At 41.2% G+C, this 17,530-nt stretch overlaps 1 protein-coding gene across 3 annotated transcripts in view; it reads left to right on the plus strand.

Moving 5' to 3' along the window:
* KIF13B (kinesin family member 13B) overlaps nucleotides 1-17,530 on the plus strand; it is a 211,600-nt gene that overhangs the window by 128,640 nt on the left and 65,430 nt on the right. For all 3 annotated transcript variants that reach the window (XM_044939710.2, XM_044939711.2, XM_006064308.4), the window contains 8 exons: nucleotides 3,155-3,301; nucleotides 4,468-4,617; nucleotides 4,903-5,031; nucleotides 9,182-9,352; nucleotides 10,865-11,022; nucleotides 11,988-12,120; nucleotides 16,529-16,675; nucleotides 17,287-17,316. In XM_044939710.2, coding sequence (XP_044795645.2) covers nucleotides 3,155-3,301; nucleotides 4,468-4,617; nucleotides 4,903-5,031; nucleotides 9,182-9,352; nucleotides 10,865-11,022; nucleotides 11,988-12,120; nucleotides 16,529-16,675; nucleotides 17,287-17,316 — 1,065 coding nt within the window. The remainder of the gene's footprint in view (nucleotides 1-3,154; nucleotides 3,302-4,467; nucleotides 4,618-4,902; nucleotides 5,032-9,181; nucleotides 9,353-10,864; nucleotides 11,023-11,987; nucleotides 12,121-16,528; nucleotides 16,676-17,286; nucleotides 17,317-17,530) is intronic.

The following is a 17,530-nucleotide window of genomic DNA, read 5'->3' on the forward strand; positions in this document are numbered from 1 at the left end:
TCTTTTACTTAACTCCTATTTTCAAGTTTGTTTAAATTATTTCCAAGAAGTCTTTCCTGATAAATCTTGCCCAAGTGGTTCTTCCCTTCATTCTGCTCCTCTGCTGTCCTTTCCTACCCACCCAAGTTAAGGGTTCATTTTACCTTCAAGGGGGGCTTCCCATGTGGAACAGTGGTAAAAGAACCTGCCTGCCAATGCAGGAGACACGCTGGTTTGATCCCTGAGTCGGGAAGATGCCCCAGAGAAGGAAATGGCAAACCACTTCAGTATTCTTGCCTGGAGAATTCCAAGCACAGAGGAGCCTGGTGGGCTCCAGTCCAATCCATGGGGTCGCAAAGAGTTGGATGCAACCAAATGACTAACACTTGACCTTCACACTTTACCAATAGAATGTTATCTCCTACTTGTCAATAGATGACATGGAAAAAATGTTCACTAGTTGTTCCATGTGAGTATCCAAGGTCACAGATTTTTTTTTTTTATAATGTTGTTGAGTCACCAAGTCATGTCTGACCCTTTGTGACCCCATGGACTGTAGCCCACCAGGCTCCTTTGTCCATGGGATTTCTCAGGCCAGAACACTGGCATGGGTTGCCATTTCCTTCTCCAGAGGATCTTCCCAGCCCAGAGGTTGAACTCAGGTCTGCTGCCTTGGCAGGCAGATTCTGTTTTTCTTCCCCTCCTTCTGCTCCTCTGCCATCTTTCCCTACCCTGCCCAAGTTGTGTTCATTTTACCTCCAGAATGTTATCTTCTACTTGTCAATAGATGGCATGGCAAACTGTTCACTAGTTGTTTCATGTAAATATTCAAGGTCACAACATTTTTTTTGTATTATGTAAGAAGTCTAATAAAAGTCTAATAAAAGTATGGGGGAAGTTCAGTTCAGTCACTCAGTCGTGTCTGACTCTTTGCGACCCCATGGACTGCAGCACGCCAGGCTTCCCTGTCCATCACCAACTCCCGGAGCCTACTCATACTCGTGTCCATCGCGTTGGTGATGCCATCTCATCTTCTGTCATCCCTTTGTCCTTCCACCTTCAATCTTTCCCAGCATCAGGGTCTTTTCTAATGAGTTGATTCTTTGCCTCAGGTGGCCAGAGTATTTGAGTTTCAGCTTCAGAATCAGTCCTTCCAGCAAAATCTCCTCTCCTTGCCATTCAGTGTTTCTTTCTTACATGGGTTTCTTTTATAGTTCTCGATCATGTTAGTACATAATTTTTGGTGGATTAGGTAGGATTTTGTATTCAGATATTCATTCCCTAGCTGGCTGAATATAAGGTAGAAGGGCCTTTACCATATGTGCTGCTGCTGCTGCTAAGTTGCTTCAGTCGTGTCTGACTCTGTGCGACCCCATAGACGGCAGCCCACCAGGCTCCCCCGTCCCTGGGATTCTCCAGGCAAGAACACGGGAGTGGGTTGCCATTTCCTTCTCTAATGCATGAAAGTGAAAAGTGAAAGTGAAGTCGCTCAGTCGTGTCCGACTGTTAGCGACCGCATATGTGAGAGTTTGGTAATTCTTGAATTCACAGTTCTAAAATCCTTTCTTCATTATGTAAATTCTGTTTCTTTGGAACAGAAGGGTTAGGGTTAGGGAACTAATAATAGGGCAGATGTTAAGGCAACATTGAGTGTCTTTCAGAATTCTCTAAAATTCTAAGCAGACAGAAGAGTTTTTTAAAAATTCTAATCTCAATTGATTAGTGATCTGCTAGATCCGTCTCTCTGGGGGAGATATACAGAGGCATTTTTACTTTCTGCTCTGTGATTTCCAAAAGTTTAAATTTTTTTCCTACATAAAAGCACATTGTTGGGACTACCCTGGTGGTCTGGTGGCTAAGATTCCACACTCCCAGTGCAGGGGGCCCGGGGTTCAAACCTTGGTCAGGGAACTAGATTCCACATGCCACAACTAAAGATCTATCATACCACAACCAAGACCCAGTACAGCCAAATAAATTAATAAATATTTTAAAAAGTAGTAAAAGTGTATTATATTTTTAAAAAAGCATGTTGCTTTTCTAAGCTGGGAATATTCAGGGAGTACTGTTTCTTTTTTTCCGAGATGACATTCACACAGCATCAAATTAATATTTTAACAGGAACAATTCAGTGTCCTGTAGTATATTCACAATATTGTGTACAACCGGCATCTCTAGCTGGTTCTGTACTTTTTTCATTTTATTTTTAAAGTATTTTTTGTTTGTTCATTTAGTTTTGGCTGTTGTGGCTGTTCGGCTGTCCTCGTTGCCGCACAGCTTTTCTCTAGTTGCAGTGAGCTGAGACTGCTCTCTGATGGCAGCGTGAGGGCCTCTCGCCGCAGTGGCTTCTGTTGTTGCAGAGCTCAGGCTCTGTAGTTGTGTTGCACAGGCTCAGCTGCTCCACGGCAAGTGGGATCTTCCCAAATCAGAGATCGAACCCGTATCTCCTGCATTGGAGGTGGATTCTTTACCACTGAGCTACCAGGGAAGCCCTTTAACTTTTTAATAATAAATCCAAACTGTGTATTTGGAAGTTGGTATCATTTGTTGCCTCCAGATGAGTAAACAGGATACTTTTCACAATTTACTCTTTCAATCACTTGCGTTTGGTACTGCATTAAGATATTAGCCATTCAAAAAAATTGTCATTCAAACTTTTGAAAGAAAAACATTCTTAACCACCCCTTCCAGGAAACTTGCCCTTCTCATTCACTGCTTAGGACCCTCTTCCTCCCCACTGGTTCTCTTTGGTCATATGATGGTCTGATTAAGACACTTGTGTTTTTGGCCACATCTCATGGAGTGAGGGGTCTTGGTTCCTCCACCAGGGATCGAACTCACATCTCCTCAGTGGAAGCACAGAGTCCTAACCACTAGACCACCAGGGAAGCCCCGCAGTTAAGACATTTTTGACTTTCCATTAAACGTGGTCTACTTTTCTGGGATTTAAATTTATATTTATTCTTAAATTTTGACTGCACTTAGATAGAAAGGATTATATTCAGCTTGTAAGATTTCTGGAAAGTTTAGCACTGAACAGATTAAAGAACGATATGGTTTCCGTTTCAGCTGCTGATGTCTGACCGGTGGGTGTATTAGTGGAATGTCGGGGTTGATGCCCACGTTGTGCCAGTGTCTCTGTGTTTCACAAAGTCATTCTCACTCTCTTCCACAGCGAGGCTCTCTCCTTAGTGAACCTGCCATCCAGGTGAGAAGAAAAGGAAAAGGGAAGCAGATCTGGTCTTTGGAAAAACTGGACAACAGGTTACTGGATATGAGAGACCTTTATCAGGAGTGGAAGGAATGTGAAGAAGACACCCCGGTAGGTTATTTGACAAAAATTACTGAGCTGATCGTCACAGAAGGAACCATGCAGGGATGAGTCTTAATCCATTTTAGGGAAGAACTGTTCAGTTTTCCAAAATCCAGTTTTATAAATAAAATATTTATTTTAATCCTGTAAATTATTTAGCCAGTCAAGAATTTTAATAACCTATTTTTCTGGCATCGTCTTTTGTTTTCTCTGCATCGGTGTTGTCTGGATTTCTAGCAGAATCCTCTGTGTTCTTTCTGGCTTCTCTTCATATTATGCATTTTTGAGTCCCATGGTTTTATTCAGGACAGAGACTGTCTTAGTATCTCTTTTTCCATTTCTCAGCACATTTAACCTTGCAAATAATAAACCTACGACATCTGTATTTTTAACTGAACATCTGTGGTGCCTTAATATTTACACTATGAGGAACATTTTTTGAACACGATTTGATCCTAAAGTAGGTGCTAAAAATCTCAATTCTGGAACTCTCCCCTCAAATTGTAGGTCTGCTCCTTTAGGTCAGCCATGAGCTTATACCTGTTTAAAACAGAAATATGAATTATTAGTACATTTTCAATGCTGCTGGTCCCAGTGCCCCACAGAGTTGTTCGTCTCCTTAGCCTCTTGTTTTGTGAAAGTGTTTGTCAATAAAAATGCCTTCTTATAGTTAGGTGGCAATTTTTTCTTACTTTCTTTTGTACTCCTCTCCTGTTTCAGCTCAGAAGTGAAACCATATTACCAACAAATAACAAAACACAAACCATGCTCCTGTAAAGAGGTCACCTCTCATTAACAGCATCATGTCTGATGTCTTGGTGGGAGCAAGTAGAATAGATGTGGATGAGACCTGAAGACTGGTTTCATTCACTCTGCTGTGTTTATCAGTCAGTGTATGTTTTGTCTGTTTTCACGGAAGGCTTCCTCATAAGGGAAAAGAAATGATGAAGTAAGAGGTGTTACTGGTGTCGCTGTCTCATGGATGAAGGGTGCTGACCGTCATTCTAAGTGGGAATGAGAAAGTGTGTGTGTGTGTGTGTTTGTGTGCGTGTATGCCTGCATCTGTAACACAGGGCTGTACTTCATCTAAGTTATTAGACTATCAAAAAGTGATGGGTTGAATTCTTCTGTTTTAAGTGATCTTCTGAAGTTGTATGTTTCATGTCTCCTCAAAGGTGATACGGTCTTACTTCAGACGTGCAGATCCATTCTATGACGAGCAGGAAAACCACAGCCTCATCGGGGTGGCCAACGTCTTCCTGGAGTCCCTCTTCTATGACGTGAAGTTACAGTACGCCGTGCCGATCATCAACCAGAAAGGAGAGGTTAGTTTTCTCCTCGTGCCTTATGTCCCGCAGAGGGCAGTTCAGGAACACAGGGTGGAGACAGCGAGCTGTCATTAACAGTTTCCCGTCAGTGACAGCGAGCGCCGTCTGTGTGTATTCTCAATGCCTGTGTTCGAACACCGCTCAACGGTGAGTATCCCAAGTACTTGGAGGAAGAGTCACCATTAGAGCCTGTTCCGTCGCTGAGCTGCCCTCCGCTTGACTCTTAAACAGATGAAGGCCGAAATGCAGAGCAAGGATCTTCTTTTGCTTTCCCTGCTGTAGGTGGCCGGCCGGCTGCACGTGGAGGTGATGCGCCTCAGTGGTGACGTCGGGGAGAGGATTGCCGGAGGGGACGAGCCCGTGGATGCCTCCTCGGATAAGGAGCCCCAGGAGAACAGGCTCGTGTGCATGGTGAGTCCTCGTCCCATTCAGCAGTAGTACGTGATTTCAGAATGTTTCCTGTGAGGTTATGCAATTATCAGAGAGGGAAGCATGGCCTTGCTGACTCCATCTGTAACAGCCCACTATAAACAGATGGACCAGACGTGCCACCCTGTGAAAGATGAGTGTGTGCAAGTTACCCGTAGTGAAGCCGCATAGGAGAATACTGTCTTCCTCGGAAGGTGGATTTCTGTCACTGGGTAACTTGAAAATAACAGTGAAAACGTAGTATGATTTGTTTATAGAAGAGATCAAACGTACAGAAAAGTAGTGAGGAGGATCTTACTGACCCCCCACTCATCGTCCCTTGGCAGCCATCAGCTCCTGCTCAGTCTTGCTTTGTTCATGTATACACGCTGCTTCTCCACTGTCCCCTTCCCCTGGATTATTTTGAAGCATTCCAGACATCGTATTTCATCAAGAATAGTTTAATATGTGTCTCAGAAGAAGAAAACTTAAAAAAAAAACCCAGCCTAGCCAGGATATACCACACGCAAAAATTAATACTTTTTTGACATTGTGAAATACTCATTTCCTGTGGTGGTCTCGGTTGCTGTGTCTCTGGCCTGTTTTATGTTTTATTCTTCAGGCTCTGGCGCTTGTGCTTGTCCCTCCCGTGTGTGTGTGCACCTTCTCTCTCATCTTACGCTTGGCTTAGTGTAGAAACTGGGCTGTCATCTCACGTGGTCTCATAGTGTCGGTTTTGCTAATTCTTTACTGGGTTAGGATGTACTTGCTGTAAATTGGGAGCTAGACATAAAGGTGACACGGAGAAGAGGAGTCAGGATGACACTTTACAGGGAGAATGAGGTGTCTGCTTCCATCAAAAGGCACGGCATGCCTGGTTTTCTTTGGGGAGTGTTTGCTATCATTGATGGTTATCACCTAGATATTTCATTAGGAGTTAGAAAAGAACAACACTGTGATTCTATCATCCCTTCATTTATTAGCTGGAATTGTGCTATAGAGTGAATCTTTCTGTCAAGTATCTTGCTATTCACAGATACAGTTTTTATCAGAGAGGCAGGATGAATACACCATTGTCTCCCTTTATTGACTACTTTTAAAAATAAATAGTTTTCCTTCTAATATCCAAAACTGACAAGCGAGGGTTTTTTGGTTTGTGTCTTCTTATCATTATATAAACTCTTGGATTTAAATATGCTTGATAAGCTGTGATCTCTTGTATTTATTATCTACATCAAGGCTCAAACAACCCCATCTTTGGCCTAGGGGAGCCTCTTCAGTGGGCTCCTGGGTCCTTTCAGTTCAGTTCAGTTGCTCAGTCATGTCTGACTCTTTACGACCCATGAATCGCAGCATGCCAGGCCTCCCTGTCCATCACCAACTCCCAGAGTCCACCAAAACCCATGTGCATCGAGTCGATGATGCCATCCAACTATCTCATCCTCTGTCATCCCCTTTTCCTCCTGCCCCCAATCCCTCCCAGCATCAGGGTCTTTTCCAGTGAGTTAGCTCTTCTCGTCAGGTGGCCCAGGTATTGGAGTTTCAGCTTCAACATCAGTCCTTCCAGTGAACACCCAGGACTGATCTCCTTTAGGATGGACTGCTTGGATTTCCTTGCAGTCCAAGGGACCCTTTGACACAACCCTCACCCCGGAGGCCATGCCAGCCTTCTTGCCCTGGTCTCATGCAGCCCGTACATTTCTCATCCCAGACCTGGAATCAGCCGTTTCTCCAAGGAACTGGATTCCTTCCAGTAGGAGGTGGTTTTTAGAGACCATAGTCTGACATGTAATAGCTTTTTGCATAAAAGGAAGACAAATAAACTATAAGACAGTAAAATATTTGTGGACAGAAACAAAAGAAACCCGTTTTGAGACACTGAAGGTATCACAGAGGAGGCATTCCCTGGTGGTCAGTGGTAAAGCCTTCGCCTTCCAGTGCAGGGTGTGTGGGCTTGATCCCTGGCCAGAGAACATGTTTTGGGGCCAAACACCAAAAGGTAGAACAGAAGCAATATTGTCTCAGATTGAGCAAAGACTTAAAAATGGTCCACATCAAAAAATATTAAAAGATCACAGGTGTGAGTATTATTGGCCCTTAAAAAGAAGACTAGATTTATTTTTCTGTGATAAAAAGTATGTACATATAAACATATTGATCATTTTAATTGTATTAAATGAAATCAGTATATTTGAAACTTCAACAACTTCACTATCTCCCGACGTTCCTGGGCCGTACACTTTGAGCAGCAGCAAGTCGAAGTCTGTGGTATTCTGCCACCTGGTGGTGATTCAGGCTTCTGCATGCAAGACCTTGAACCTGTGTTCTAGATAATCATTCCTGGTTTTGTTTATTCCCAATACTCTCTATTCCTGGCAGTCTCATTCTGAGAAGTTGCCTGTGGAGGAGAGTTCAGCATGTGAAATCTTGCTTTGTTATTCATTCCCATCTTGAGATTGATTTCTAAGAAGGAAAATTAGCTTTCAGATGGAATTCAATCACAATGAAGTATGTACTGAACATCCATCCAGTCAGTGCCTGGTGGCGTTTTCAGGCATTGTGTTTCACTGGTATGGTTAGTTCTCACACATCTGTCATTAGGCAGCTCTCCTGTTTTGTAGAGAAGAAAAACTGAGCCTAAGAAAACTAAGGATTTAAGTAATTTGTTTAAGAACAATTACTGTTAAGAAGTGGCAGAGATTTATCTTTAGATCTGTGTCCTCCAGAATCTTGCACTCTTCCCAAATACCACATTGCTTCAACTTAAAGAATAGAATAAGTATTTTAAACACTTAATGAGAAGGGGACGGTTTTTAAATGAAAATTCTAATGAAATTTTAATGAAAAATTAATACCAATCACTCTATTTGGTTTGGACAAATAGAATGTGTTGGTTGATCATCTTCCAGAGCCTGGGAATTGCCCTCTAGATGCTTCACAGTCTTGTTGCCATCATAGGAAAAACTGAATAATAAGAATCACTATCCAATACTTACCCATCATGTGCGTGGTAGAGAAGAAAATAGTCATTTGCTTTGCATGGTTTTCTGTGTCATTATTGGTACTTCCTGAAACAGTAAGATTTATATTTGTGGTTATGAAACTATGTAAACTTCTGCCACACATTCAAATCTGTTTTTGTTAAATTTACTCACTGGAGGTTTCGAGAGTATCATACAGCATGCAGGAAGTGACCAAGTGAAGGGTGTGAATAAATGCTCAGTGCGCAGTCTCATGGAGGTTGGCCTCATTGATTGTAAAGTCAGAATTCAGTTTGGCTTAGTTACTTTTAGGATTTAGTTTCCTTTGTAGTTGGAGGAGTTTTATCCTGTCACAGCTTATCACAAAAACTTCTGCTTAAAAATCGACCTGATGCTGCCTGCTGAAAGAAACGCGTAGACTGTTGGCTGCTTTAAAACCTATTCTAGGTATTTCTCCTGGGTCTGGTTTTGTTTGGGGCCAATTAAACACATATTCTAGTTTTATGTAGCTATCACAAAACCCTACACCCCTGCAGCCCAGGGCATGTTTCCTTTGACCCAGCTCTCAGTCAACAACCAACCAGTTGTTGGTGCAAGAGAGTGGTTAGCGGGCGCGATCTCTCTTTTCCTCCATTCACTCTCCAGAACTTCAAAGCATACTCCAAAAATGCTTTAGTAGCAAGTAACATTCCAGTTGAGAACCTTATTCCTTGTTATACACTAAAATATCAGATAAATATTTTTCTGGATATTCACTGCTCACTGGTGTGCCCACTGCTTTCATTCTTCATTCATCATTCTTAACAATCCTGTGTCCTTGTGCTATATCCATAGTTGGCCAGGTTTATATCGTTAAGTGGTGTTGATGTTTGAGAACTTTCTTCTTAAGATGATGATATAAAGAAACTAGAATTTTAAATGTTACTCTTCAGCCTGTAAATGCTTTAAAATGTCCACTTGTATTCAGTCTAGATTATTGCTATCTTAGGTCTACCTCTTGCTAAATATGGCATTTCACAGATGCAGAAATACAGCCCAGATTGAAAGGGACTGGGATGTGATCAACAAAAGCCAGCTGTTAAGGGCATAGTCAGGACTGGAACCTGTGTCTCTGACTCAGAGTAGTTCTTGGAATTATCTGGGTTAAAAACAGAGCCTTCCTTTTTCTTCAGGTGAAAATACTTCAAGCCACTGGATTGCCACAGCATCTGTCCCACTTCGTGTTCTGCAAATACGACTTCTGGGATCAGCAGGAGCCAGTCATCGTTGCTCCTGAGGTGGACACCTCGTCTTCTCCCATCAGCAAGGAGCCTCAGTGCATGGTTGTCTTTGATCACTGCAGTGTGAGTGTGTTTTCCAGACCTGGTCAGCATTTAATCACTCAGGCCAAAGCAAAATAAAAATAACCCATATTTTATTGAGTAATTTTGATACCTATGTATGGCTTGGATCAGTTTCTTCGAGTGGTGAGAAAGAGAAAACGTTCGTCACTCAGTCGTGTCTGACTCTTTGTGACCCCATGGACTTTAGCCCATCAGGCTCCTCTGTCCATAGGATTCTCCAGGTCAGAATACTGGAGTGGGTTGCCATATCCTTCTCCAGAGGATCTTCCCTACCCGGGGACTGAACCCAGGTCTCCTGCATTGCAGGCAAATTTTTTACTTTCTGAGCCACAAGGGAAGCCCTTGGAGTCAAAGACTAAGGTGTCATCAGTGCACAGTATGCACAGCTTACGCTCACGCAGCGCTGTGTGTCAGGCACATCAGTAACACAGTCCAGGGAGTTGCGGAAGAGTCGGACATGACTTAGCGACTGAACGCAATAACAACAGCTGGGGAAAACCCAAACTAGAGTGTCAGTGCTCGTAACTCCTCCACCACCAAAAGTTAACTTTCGTGTGACTGTATATGTATATATGGTACCCGTTTCTAAAAAAAATCCGTGTTTTGTATGAGTTACTGGAGAAAGTGTCATCTGGGAAGGTTAAGAAACTATTGTTTTAGAGAAAGTGAAGATAGAAGAGACAAGAACAAACATTTTAGAGCCCCTAACGCTCTGTTCAGCAGTTTGTTGATCTTTCCCATAGTGCTCTTTGATGACAGTGGTTTTTAAAAAAATGGAGGAAGCCAGTTCAGAGGTCATTTTGCCCACTGCTAATAACTAGCAGAGCTGAAACTGTCAGAGTCTAGATTCTTTTTTTCTACTTTGTCTCACTTGAGCTATCTCATTTTTTTTCAAGCGAGAGAGGTCTCTTAGTTCTAATCTATTTAGCATATCAAAAGTCTTTCTGTTTTAAAGATTGAGAAAGAGGAGATTCTATGACTTTTAAAATAAATTATTTAAAAACTTAATCCTAATTATTACTAGAGACTGTTTTATATCTATCTTACAAAGATGGATAGATTTTAAAAAGTCAGTTGAATTTTTTGCACAATGATAGTCATTCTTTCTTACTATCAGAGAGCATTAACTTCCTAAAAACTAGGAAAAATTGTTTGTCCATCACACTGCTGCCTTACTAGATGTAATAACTTTTATATCAAGACATTGTAGATCAGTGTTGTCATTCTTCATATAATTATTTATGCTTTCAGAATATTGCTCTCAAAATAGAATACAGTGCTGGTCTTTCACAATAGATGTTTCAAGGTGTAGAGTTTTAAGAAAAGCTGGAGTGAAAGTTAAGGACCTTGGGCCATCTGAGCATTCATTGTGGGCATTGGATGCCAGTTTTGTGCTGTAACTAAAACCTTCTCTTCCATTTCTCTTCTCCATGATGAAGTGAGGATATGATGTGAGGTGTAAGTAATCAGGTCACTGGAAGGTGTTTCTCTTCTGTACTTATTTCCTTTTAGGAGTTTTCTGTTAGCATCACTGAAGACTTTATTGAGCATCTTTCAGAAGGGGCGTTGGCAATCGAAGTCTATGGCCATAAGATGAATGATCCTCGGAAAAACCCAGCCCTGTGGGATTTGGGGATTATCCAAGCAAAAACACGCAGTCTTCGGGACAGGTGAATTTGAGATATCCATCCATCTGATACCATTTATAATTTTTTAAAAACTGCTAGAGATTAGTATTGCCACTTACAAAGATTACCACTTCCTGAACATTTACCAGTATTCCAAGGATAGATGATATTATGTTCACGGTATTAATAGCACAGTTAAACTTCCTTAGAGGAGTGAACTTTTGAAGACTGATGGGAAAAAGTTAAGAAATAGGTAATTAAGAATAAAGAGTAAAATGAATTTTTGGAGAATATGTTGCTTATTATTATGAAATAACTTCTAGTTAATCAACTGTAGAGAAGATGAATCAGATATTCTCTGGAATTCAGAATTTCTTATTTTTAGCTTTAGCTCAGAGTTCTTTTCAAGTTGCATCAATCATGAAAGGAGGAAGGCTTACTTGTTGACCAATATTTGAAACAGAAGAGTTAAAAGGAAAAGACTAAAAGAGCATATATTTGTACTGCCTCTAATTAATGATGAGAACCAGATATTCTTCCTTCTGTTTTTTTTTTTCCCATTTAAAAAGTTTTAGCAAATACTAAATTAGACACAGAGATTTTTTTGTTTTGATTCTCTGACCTCAGCAGAGGTACTTGTCGAGCCACCAAAGCATACAGCGCTACCCCTGTCTATGAAAAGATCATCCCTGCGAATTGCTTCTGTACTTTTGATAACAATGCTTAAATTTTTGAATAACCACACTGATATAGTTTGTAATTATCACACCTTTATGAATGAAATAAAGGCATCATCTTTTAGTTTTGTTACTGTGTGTTGAACTTCACTTTCAATCACATTTGCTAGGATGTACTTGTGTATTCCTCATTGAACCTCAGATTACTCTAACAACAGAGTTATTCTGTTTGGAGGTCATTTTCATTGCTAATTCTCATGTGTAGGGTCCTAAGCTGTTTGTATTGAAATAGAAATGTATGATTTTCCAAGAACTTCAACTATTTCCTAGGTGGAGCGAAGTCACCAGGAAAGTGGAGTTTTGGGTTCAAATCTTGGAACAGAATGAGAATGGGGAGTACTGCCCTGTAGAGGTGATTCCTGCAAAGGACGTGCCGACGGGTGGGATCTTCCAACTCCGGCAGGTAATGAAATTGCGAATGTTAGCATTGAATTCTTTGGTGTCATAAAGGTTAATATTGGATTCCTTTTAGTGGAAACATCAGTGATGATGAAATCTAGATTGGCCAAGATCATTTCTTCTGTTAAAGTCATCTCTCACTTCATGTGTATTTTCTTTCATTAAAAAAAAAAGTGCTATCTTTAGTATTTAAAACCAACTTCTGTTAAGTTGAAGTAAGAAAAAGATAAGTTTTAAAGTGACTTAGAATTGAATTGTTGGAAGTAAAAGGAACATATCAAGCAGCATTAGAGCATTTATAAAGACGCAGAGAATCCGTGTGATATGGTAGAAAGAACAAGCACTGTGGAGTCTAATATGCCAGGGTTCGGTTCCAGCTGTCCCATGGCCTCGCTCTATATCTGTGAGCAAGTTCAGCACCTTCTGGAATCTTGCCTCAGGTGTGATGTGGAGGGGATGATAACACTAGCCTTGTAGGGTTAGTGTGAGGATTAGAAACTAATTTCTAACGGGTATGCAGAGCCCATTGCTAGAGACTGGGGAGGCGAGAAGTAGGGAGGCCTAAAGCCCACCAGTTCTCTGCTTCTCCATAGACATCAATAGGGTGTCGTAGAATTCAGTTCCATTTGGACCCTAACCCACCGAGAGTGAGCCTCAGGCCACAGATTTAAGGGCTCAGAGTTAAGCACATGACCGCCTTCACTTCAGATGCTAGCTGGGGCCCTAGGTCACTTGCCTTTCTGTCTGACTTGGCTATAATCGAGGGTTCCTGCAACTCTCAGGTGGCATGATTTGCTGGTGTGTGTGTGCGAGCTCAGTCGTGTCTGACTCTCTGCAGTCCCGTAGACTGTAGCCCGCCAGGCTCCTCTGTCCGTGGGATTCTCCAGTCAAGAATACTGGAGTGCATTGCATTTCCTTCTCCGGGGGATCTTCCTGACCCAGGGGTTGAATTCGTGTCTCTTGCATTGCAGGCAGGTTCTTTACCGAGCCGCTGGGAAAGCTCTAACGACGGACATGTGAAATCAGGGCAGCTAGGTAGATGTGAATGCCTGCCAGCAAGAAACCAGTATAGCAAGTGTGTGAGAATTGTCACTTAACTCCAGACAGATGCAGTCTACAGTATCTGTGCTGCAAATGAAAGATGAGAGAGAACATCTTAATAGAATTTACATGTAAGACTTACAAACACTTTTTTTGCTATTCTTTACATGAAGTCAATGTTAAGTAGATTATTATATCCTATGATAGTTTACATACTTTAAAACAATAGTAAAATATTAGAATGGCTCAAGAAAATAAACATTGAAATCATTCAAAGCAAAATATAAGGTTAAAGGCAAAAGAAAGTTTGCTTAAATATTTCAGTTTCTGAATGTCTTGGGAGGAGGAAAATGATGAGCACTTGTTTTCTGACCCTAGTAAATGACTTGTAGCACATTCATTCATGTATGGACAAGGCACTAAAAGCAAAAGGAAATTAGTTTAAATTGTAGTGTGAGATATATACATAAAATAGGATTCAGAAAGGCGTGAAGAACATCTTTTCCTGAACATCTGTTGAAACTATATATATCTACTTTGGATGCCATAGAGATTCATCTCCTGGAAGGCAAGACCAGATAATATTCTGTGGTTTGGTATAAATTGAATATTTAAGTGTTTGTCACACTTCTGGCAGCCTTTATTGAAAGTGATCAAAGGTATTTTGAATTGATCAGAAAAGGCTTTTTTGAAGGATGTGTGTCTTGACTTGGATGTTGAAAGAATCATACCAAGCTGGAAAGGTTCTTCATATATAAATGGCAGAAATAGAGATAGAGGGTGGATTAGGCAGTTTGTGTAGAACGTAATATATCGAAAGACCTGGAAAGCAGTAACAGAAGGGGTTATATAGGCTTGTGGGCTTCCCTGGTGGCTCAGTGGTAAAGATTCTGCCTGCCAATGCAGGAGACATGGGTTCCATCCCTGGGTTGGGAAGATCCCCTGGAGGAGGAAATGGCAACCCATTCTCTTTGCCTGGGAAATCCCATGGACAGAGAAGCCTGGCAGGCTATAGTCCATGGAGTCGCAAAAGAGTCGGACAGGTGTTGGTGATTAAACAACATCAATAGAGGCTTGTGGCAGCTGGTTAATTCATGGAGGGCCTTGGATGGTAGGCATATTAGAATTTAATATTTTGGGTTGGCCAAAAGGTTCATTCGGTTCGAAGGCAATGGCACCCCACTCCAGTACTCTAGCCTGGAAAATCCCATGGATGGAGGAGCCTGGTAAGCTTCAGTCTATGAGGTCGCTAAGAGTCGGACACGACTGAGCGACTTCACTTTCACTTTTCACTTTCATGCATTGGAGAAGGAAATGGCAACCCACTCCAGTGTTCTTGCCTGGAGAATCCCAGGGACAGAGGAGCCCCGTAGGAGGCTGTCTATGGGTCGCACGGAGTCGGACACGACTGAAGCGACTTAGCAGCAGCAGCAAAAGGTTTGTTCAGGTTTTTCTATAACATTGTATGGAAAAACTCGAACATTTTGGCCAACCCAGTATTTCTAAGTTGGAACCTACTGTTCTTGAATAGGAAAGTTCCAGAGGAGAACTTAGGAGATTAACCATATGCATTTGCTAGTTTTGTAGTTTAAAAATGGTGAAATAGCAGCAGTTACAAGAAATTCAGTAGGTTACATATTCTGTCCAAGGCTTTTCTATGGAACATTAAGCCATTCCTGGGTCTTTTTCCCCCATTGCCCCTCTCCTTTTCCTGTATCCTTCCCCAAAGTGTAGATACCCTTCACATTGGGGTACACATTCAGAACAGATCACTTTCTGTCTCAGCAAAGTAAAAACAAGAGGTAGCCAATTGAAATGACTGAACTATTTTAGACAATTAAAATGTTTTTTGAGTTACTTTCTTCACAAAATATCTGATACATAGTCCTTGGAAAATATTAAATCAAAGACATCTGCAACCCATCTTCTTTAAATCTAGCTTGATAGGATCAATCATTGCCTAAGTTGATTTTCCTGATGATGCAAAACTCTTGGGAATTAAAATCCAATGGAAGAGGGGAAGAGTGACTCAAAATTACGTATTCTGGTTCTGTTTTTCAAATTCTATTTGACATTCCTAAAATTTATAAGCCAGCTTTGAAGTCAGTGATTGGGGGTACTGTGAACTTTCTTTTAAAATGCTACTTCATTGTAAATGTTCAAAATCATGTAGTATTTATTGTGAAAATGTGCTTAAAGAAGGAACAGTGTCTTTCTGATCAGTTGTTTATTTTGCAACTTGGTTTAAAATTATTTTATTGGGCATTAGAATTCAGGATAATATAATTGTTCTTATTAGTCTGATTACTTAATTTTTAAAGTGGATCTTTATATACTGAGTTTGGTAATCGGCTTTTTTAAAAAGAAGTCTAGTTAACATCTGCCACCATACTCTAACTTATATATCATGTATGTTTTTCTATAGCAATATTTTAATGTTTACAGTATATATTTCACTGATATACTATAGATAGTTTATTTCATTAATATACTAGAGCTTGTGTTATGAATATTGAACATTTAATTTACACCTAGTTTTTTGTTATTATTCATAGTGCTGTAAGATTCTTTATGTGCATGTATGATTATTAAAATAGATTCCTAGAAAGTTGAATAGCTGAGTCAAGTGAAACTTATTTTTTAAGGCAAACTGCCCTGCAGAAAGCTTTACCAATTTATATTCCCACCCACTGGTAAGTCACCTCAGTCGTGTCCGACTCTGTGCGACCCCATAGACGGCAACCCACCAGGCTCCCCGTCCCTGGGATTCTCCGGGCAAGAACACTGGAGTGGGTTGCCATTTCCTTCTCCAATGCAGGAAAGTGAAGAGTGAAAGTGACGTCGCTCATTCGTGTCCAACTCTTAGCGACCCCATGGACTGCAGCCTACCAGGCTCCTCCGTCCATGGGATTTTCCAGGCAGAAGTACTGGAGTGGGTGCCATTGCCTTCTCCACAGTGTCTGTAATTGCCTTTTTCATAAACTTTGGGCAATATTATAAATTGCCTTTCTAAACAATAATTACTAGCTTAGTGAAAGTAAACGTATTTCATGCTTATTTTAATTACTAGTTTAACATTTTATATTATTTTGCCGATTAGTAAATTGAACATTTTGTATTATCTAGCATTTTGTATTTCCTTGGTTAGAATGTTTTCTTTTAGTGTTTTTTTTTTTCTTCAAAAAATATGTAAACTCTAGGTTTGTTCTTGATTAGTTTTTTAATTTGTAATTTACTACTTAATGTGAAAGATACAGAACCTTGAAAGCTAAATGCTTTTCTCAACATTCGCCTGTAGGGGTCTCTCTAAACCCAAATTTTGGAGCTTAGACTCATTTTCAGAAACTCTTAAAAAATTGTGTGTGGTGCAGGGGCAGTCCCGGCGAGTCCAGGTGGAAGTGAAGTCTGTGCAGGAATCTGGGACTCTGCCGCTGATGGAGGAGCGTATCCTGTCGGTCGGCATCGGGTGTGTGAGAGTCAGGGCGCCACGGTCACCGAAGACCCACGAGACCGTCCATGTGAGTCTCGGGACAGCCAACCGGCCAGAGTCTTCGGGAACCTGTCAGAAAACTGCCTTCCATGAACAGTTCTTTTCAGTATTTTGTTTCCTTTGATATCTCTTTTTCTTTTCGTCCTCTTTTTTTAAAACTGTATTGCTTTTGCATAGAATTGCTGCCCCAGACTGTTGGTTGTCCCTGGTCCAGGGCAAGCTGAGGGTTAAAACATCTCCGCCTCCCGGAACTCCTCAGTGCGTGCTAGTCATTAACCCCCTCCCCCCATCACCCACATCTCCCCGGAAACCCCCTACTGGCTTATGAAGACTCTCTGCCAGCAGGTGTTTGATTTCCCCTGGGGAGTAGGACTATAAACCCAGCAGGAAAAGTATTGTACTGGCTCCTGAAAAGGTCAAATGAGTGTTCTTCACTTTCCTGTGAGAAGCTCGAGGTTTCACTCCAACTCCCTGAAAACTGTAAAATCGAGAGTGGGGGTGGAAGCTGGTGGGAGCTGAACAGGCATATTCATAAAATTAGAAAATATAAACTATAGGGCTAGGATTGGATTGTGTAGTGTAGCCTGATTCTTGGATAGATGCTGGTTTCGGCTCTGCATAATATATTTTTCCTTTTAGGAGGAAGAGGAGGACATGGACAGCTACCAGGTAATGAAGCACGGGTTAGCCTCATCAAATTAGCTTGATTAAAGTACTCAATTACAGGTTCTCGAGTCTTGCCATCCTGTCGCTTAATAATTACACAATTAGTTTTGATTCAAGTATTGCTTTTTCTCAAGTTTTAAAACAGAGTTGAGAACCACCCTTTGTGACTGTTTCTCCTTTTCCAAACCTGGGGCTCCCCATCCAGGCCCTTACAGAC

This window comes from Bubalus bubalis, chromosome 3 (assembly GCF_019923935.1).
Source record: "Bubalus bubalis isolate 160015118507 breed Murrah chromosome 3, NDDB_SH_1, whole genome shotgun sequence".
Lineage (NCBI taxonomy): Eukaryota > Metazoa > Chordata > Mammalia > Artiodactyla > Bovidae > Bubalus > Bubalus bubalis.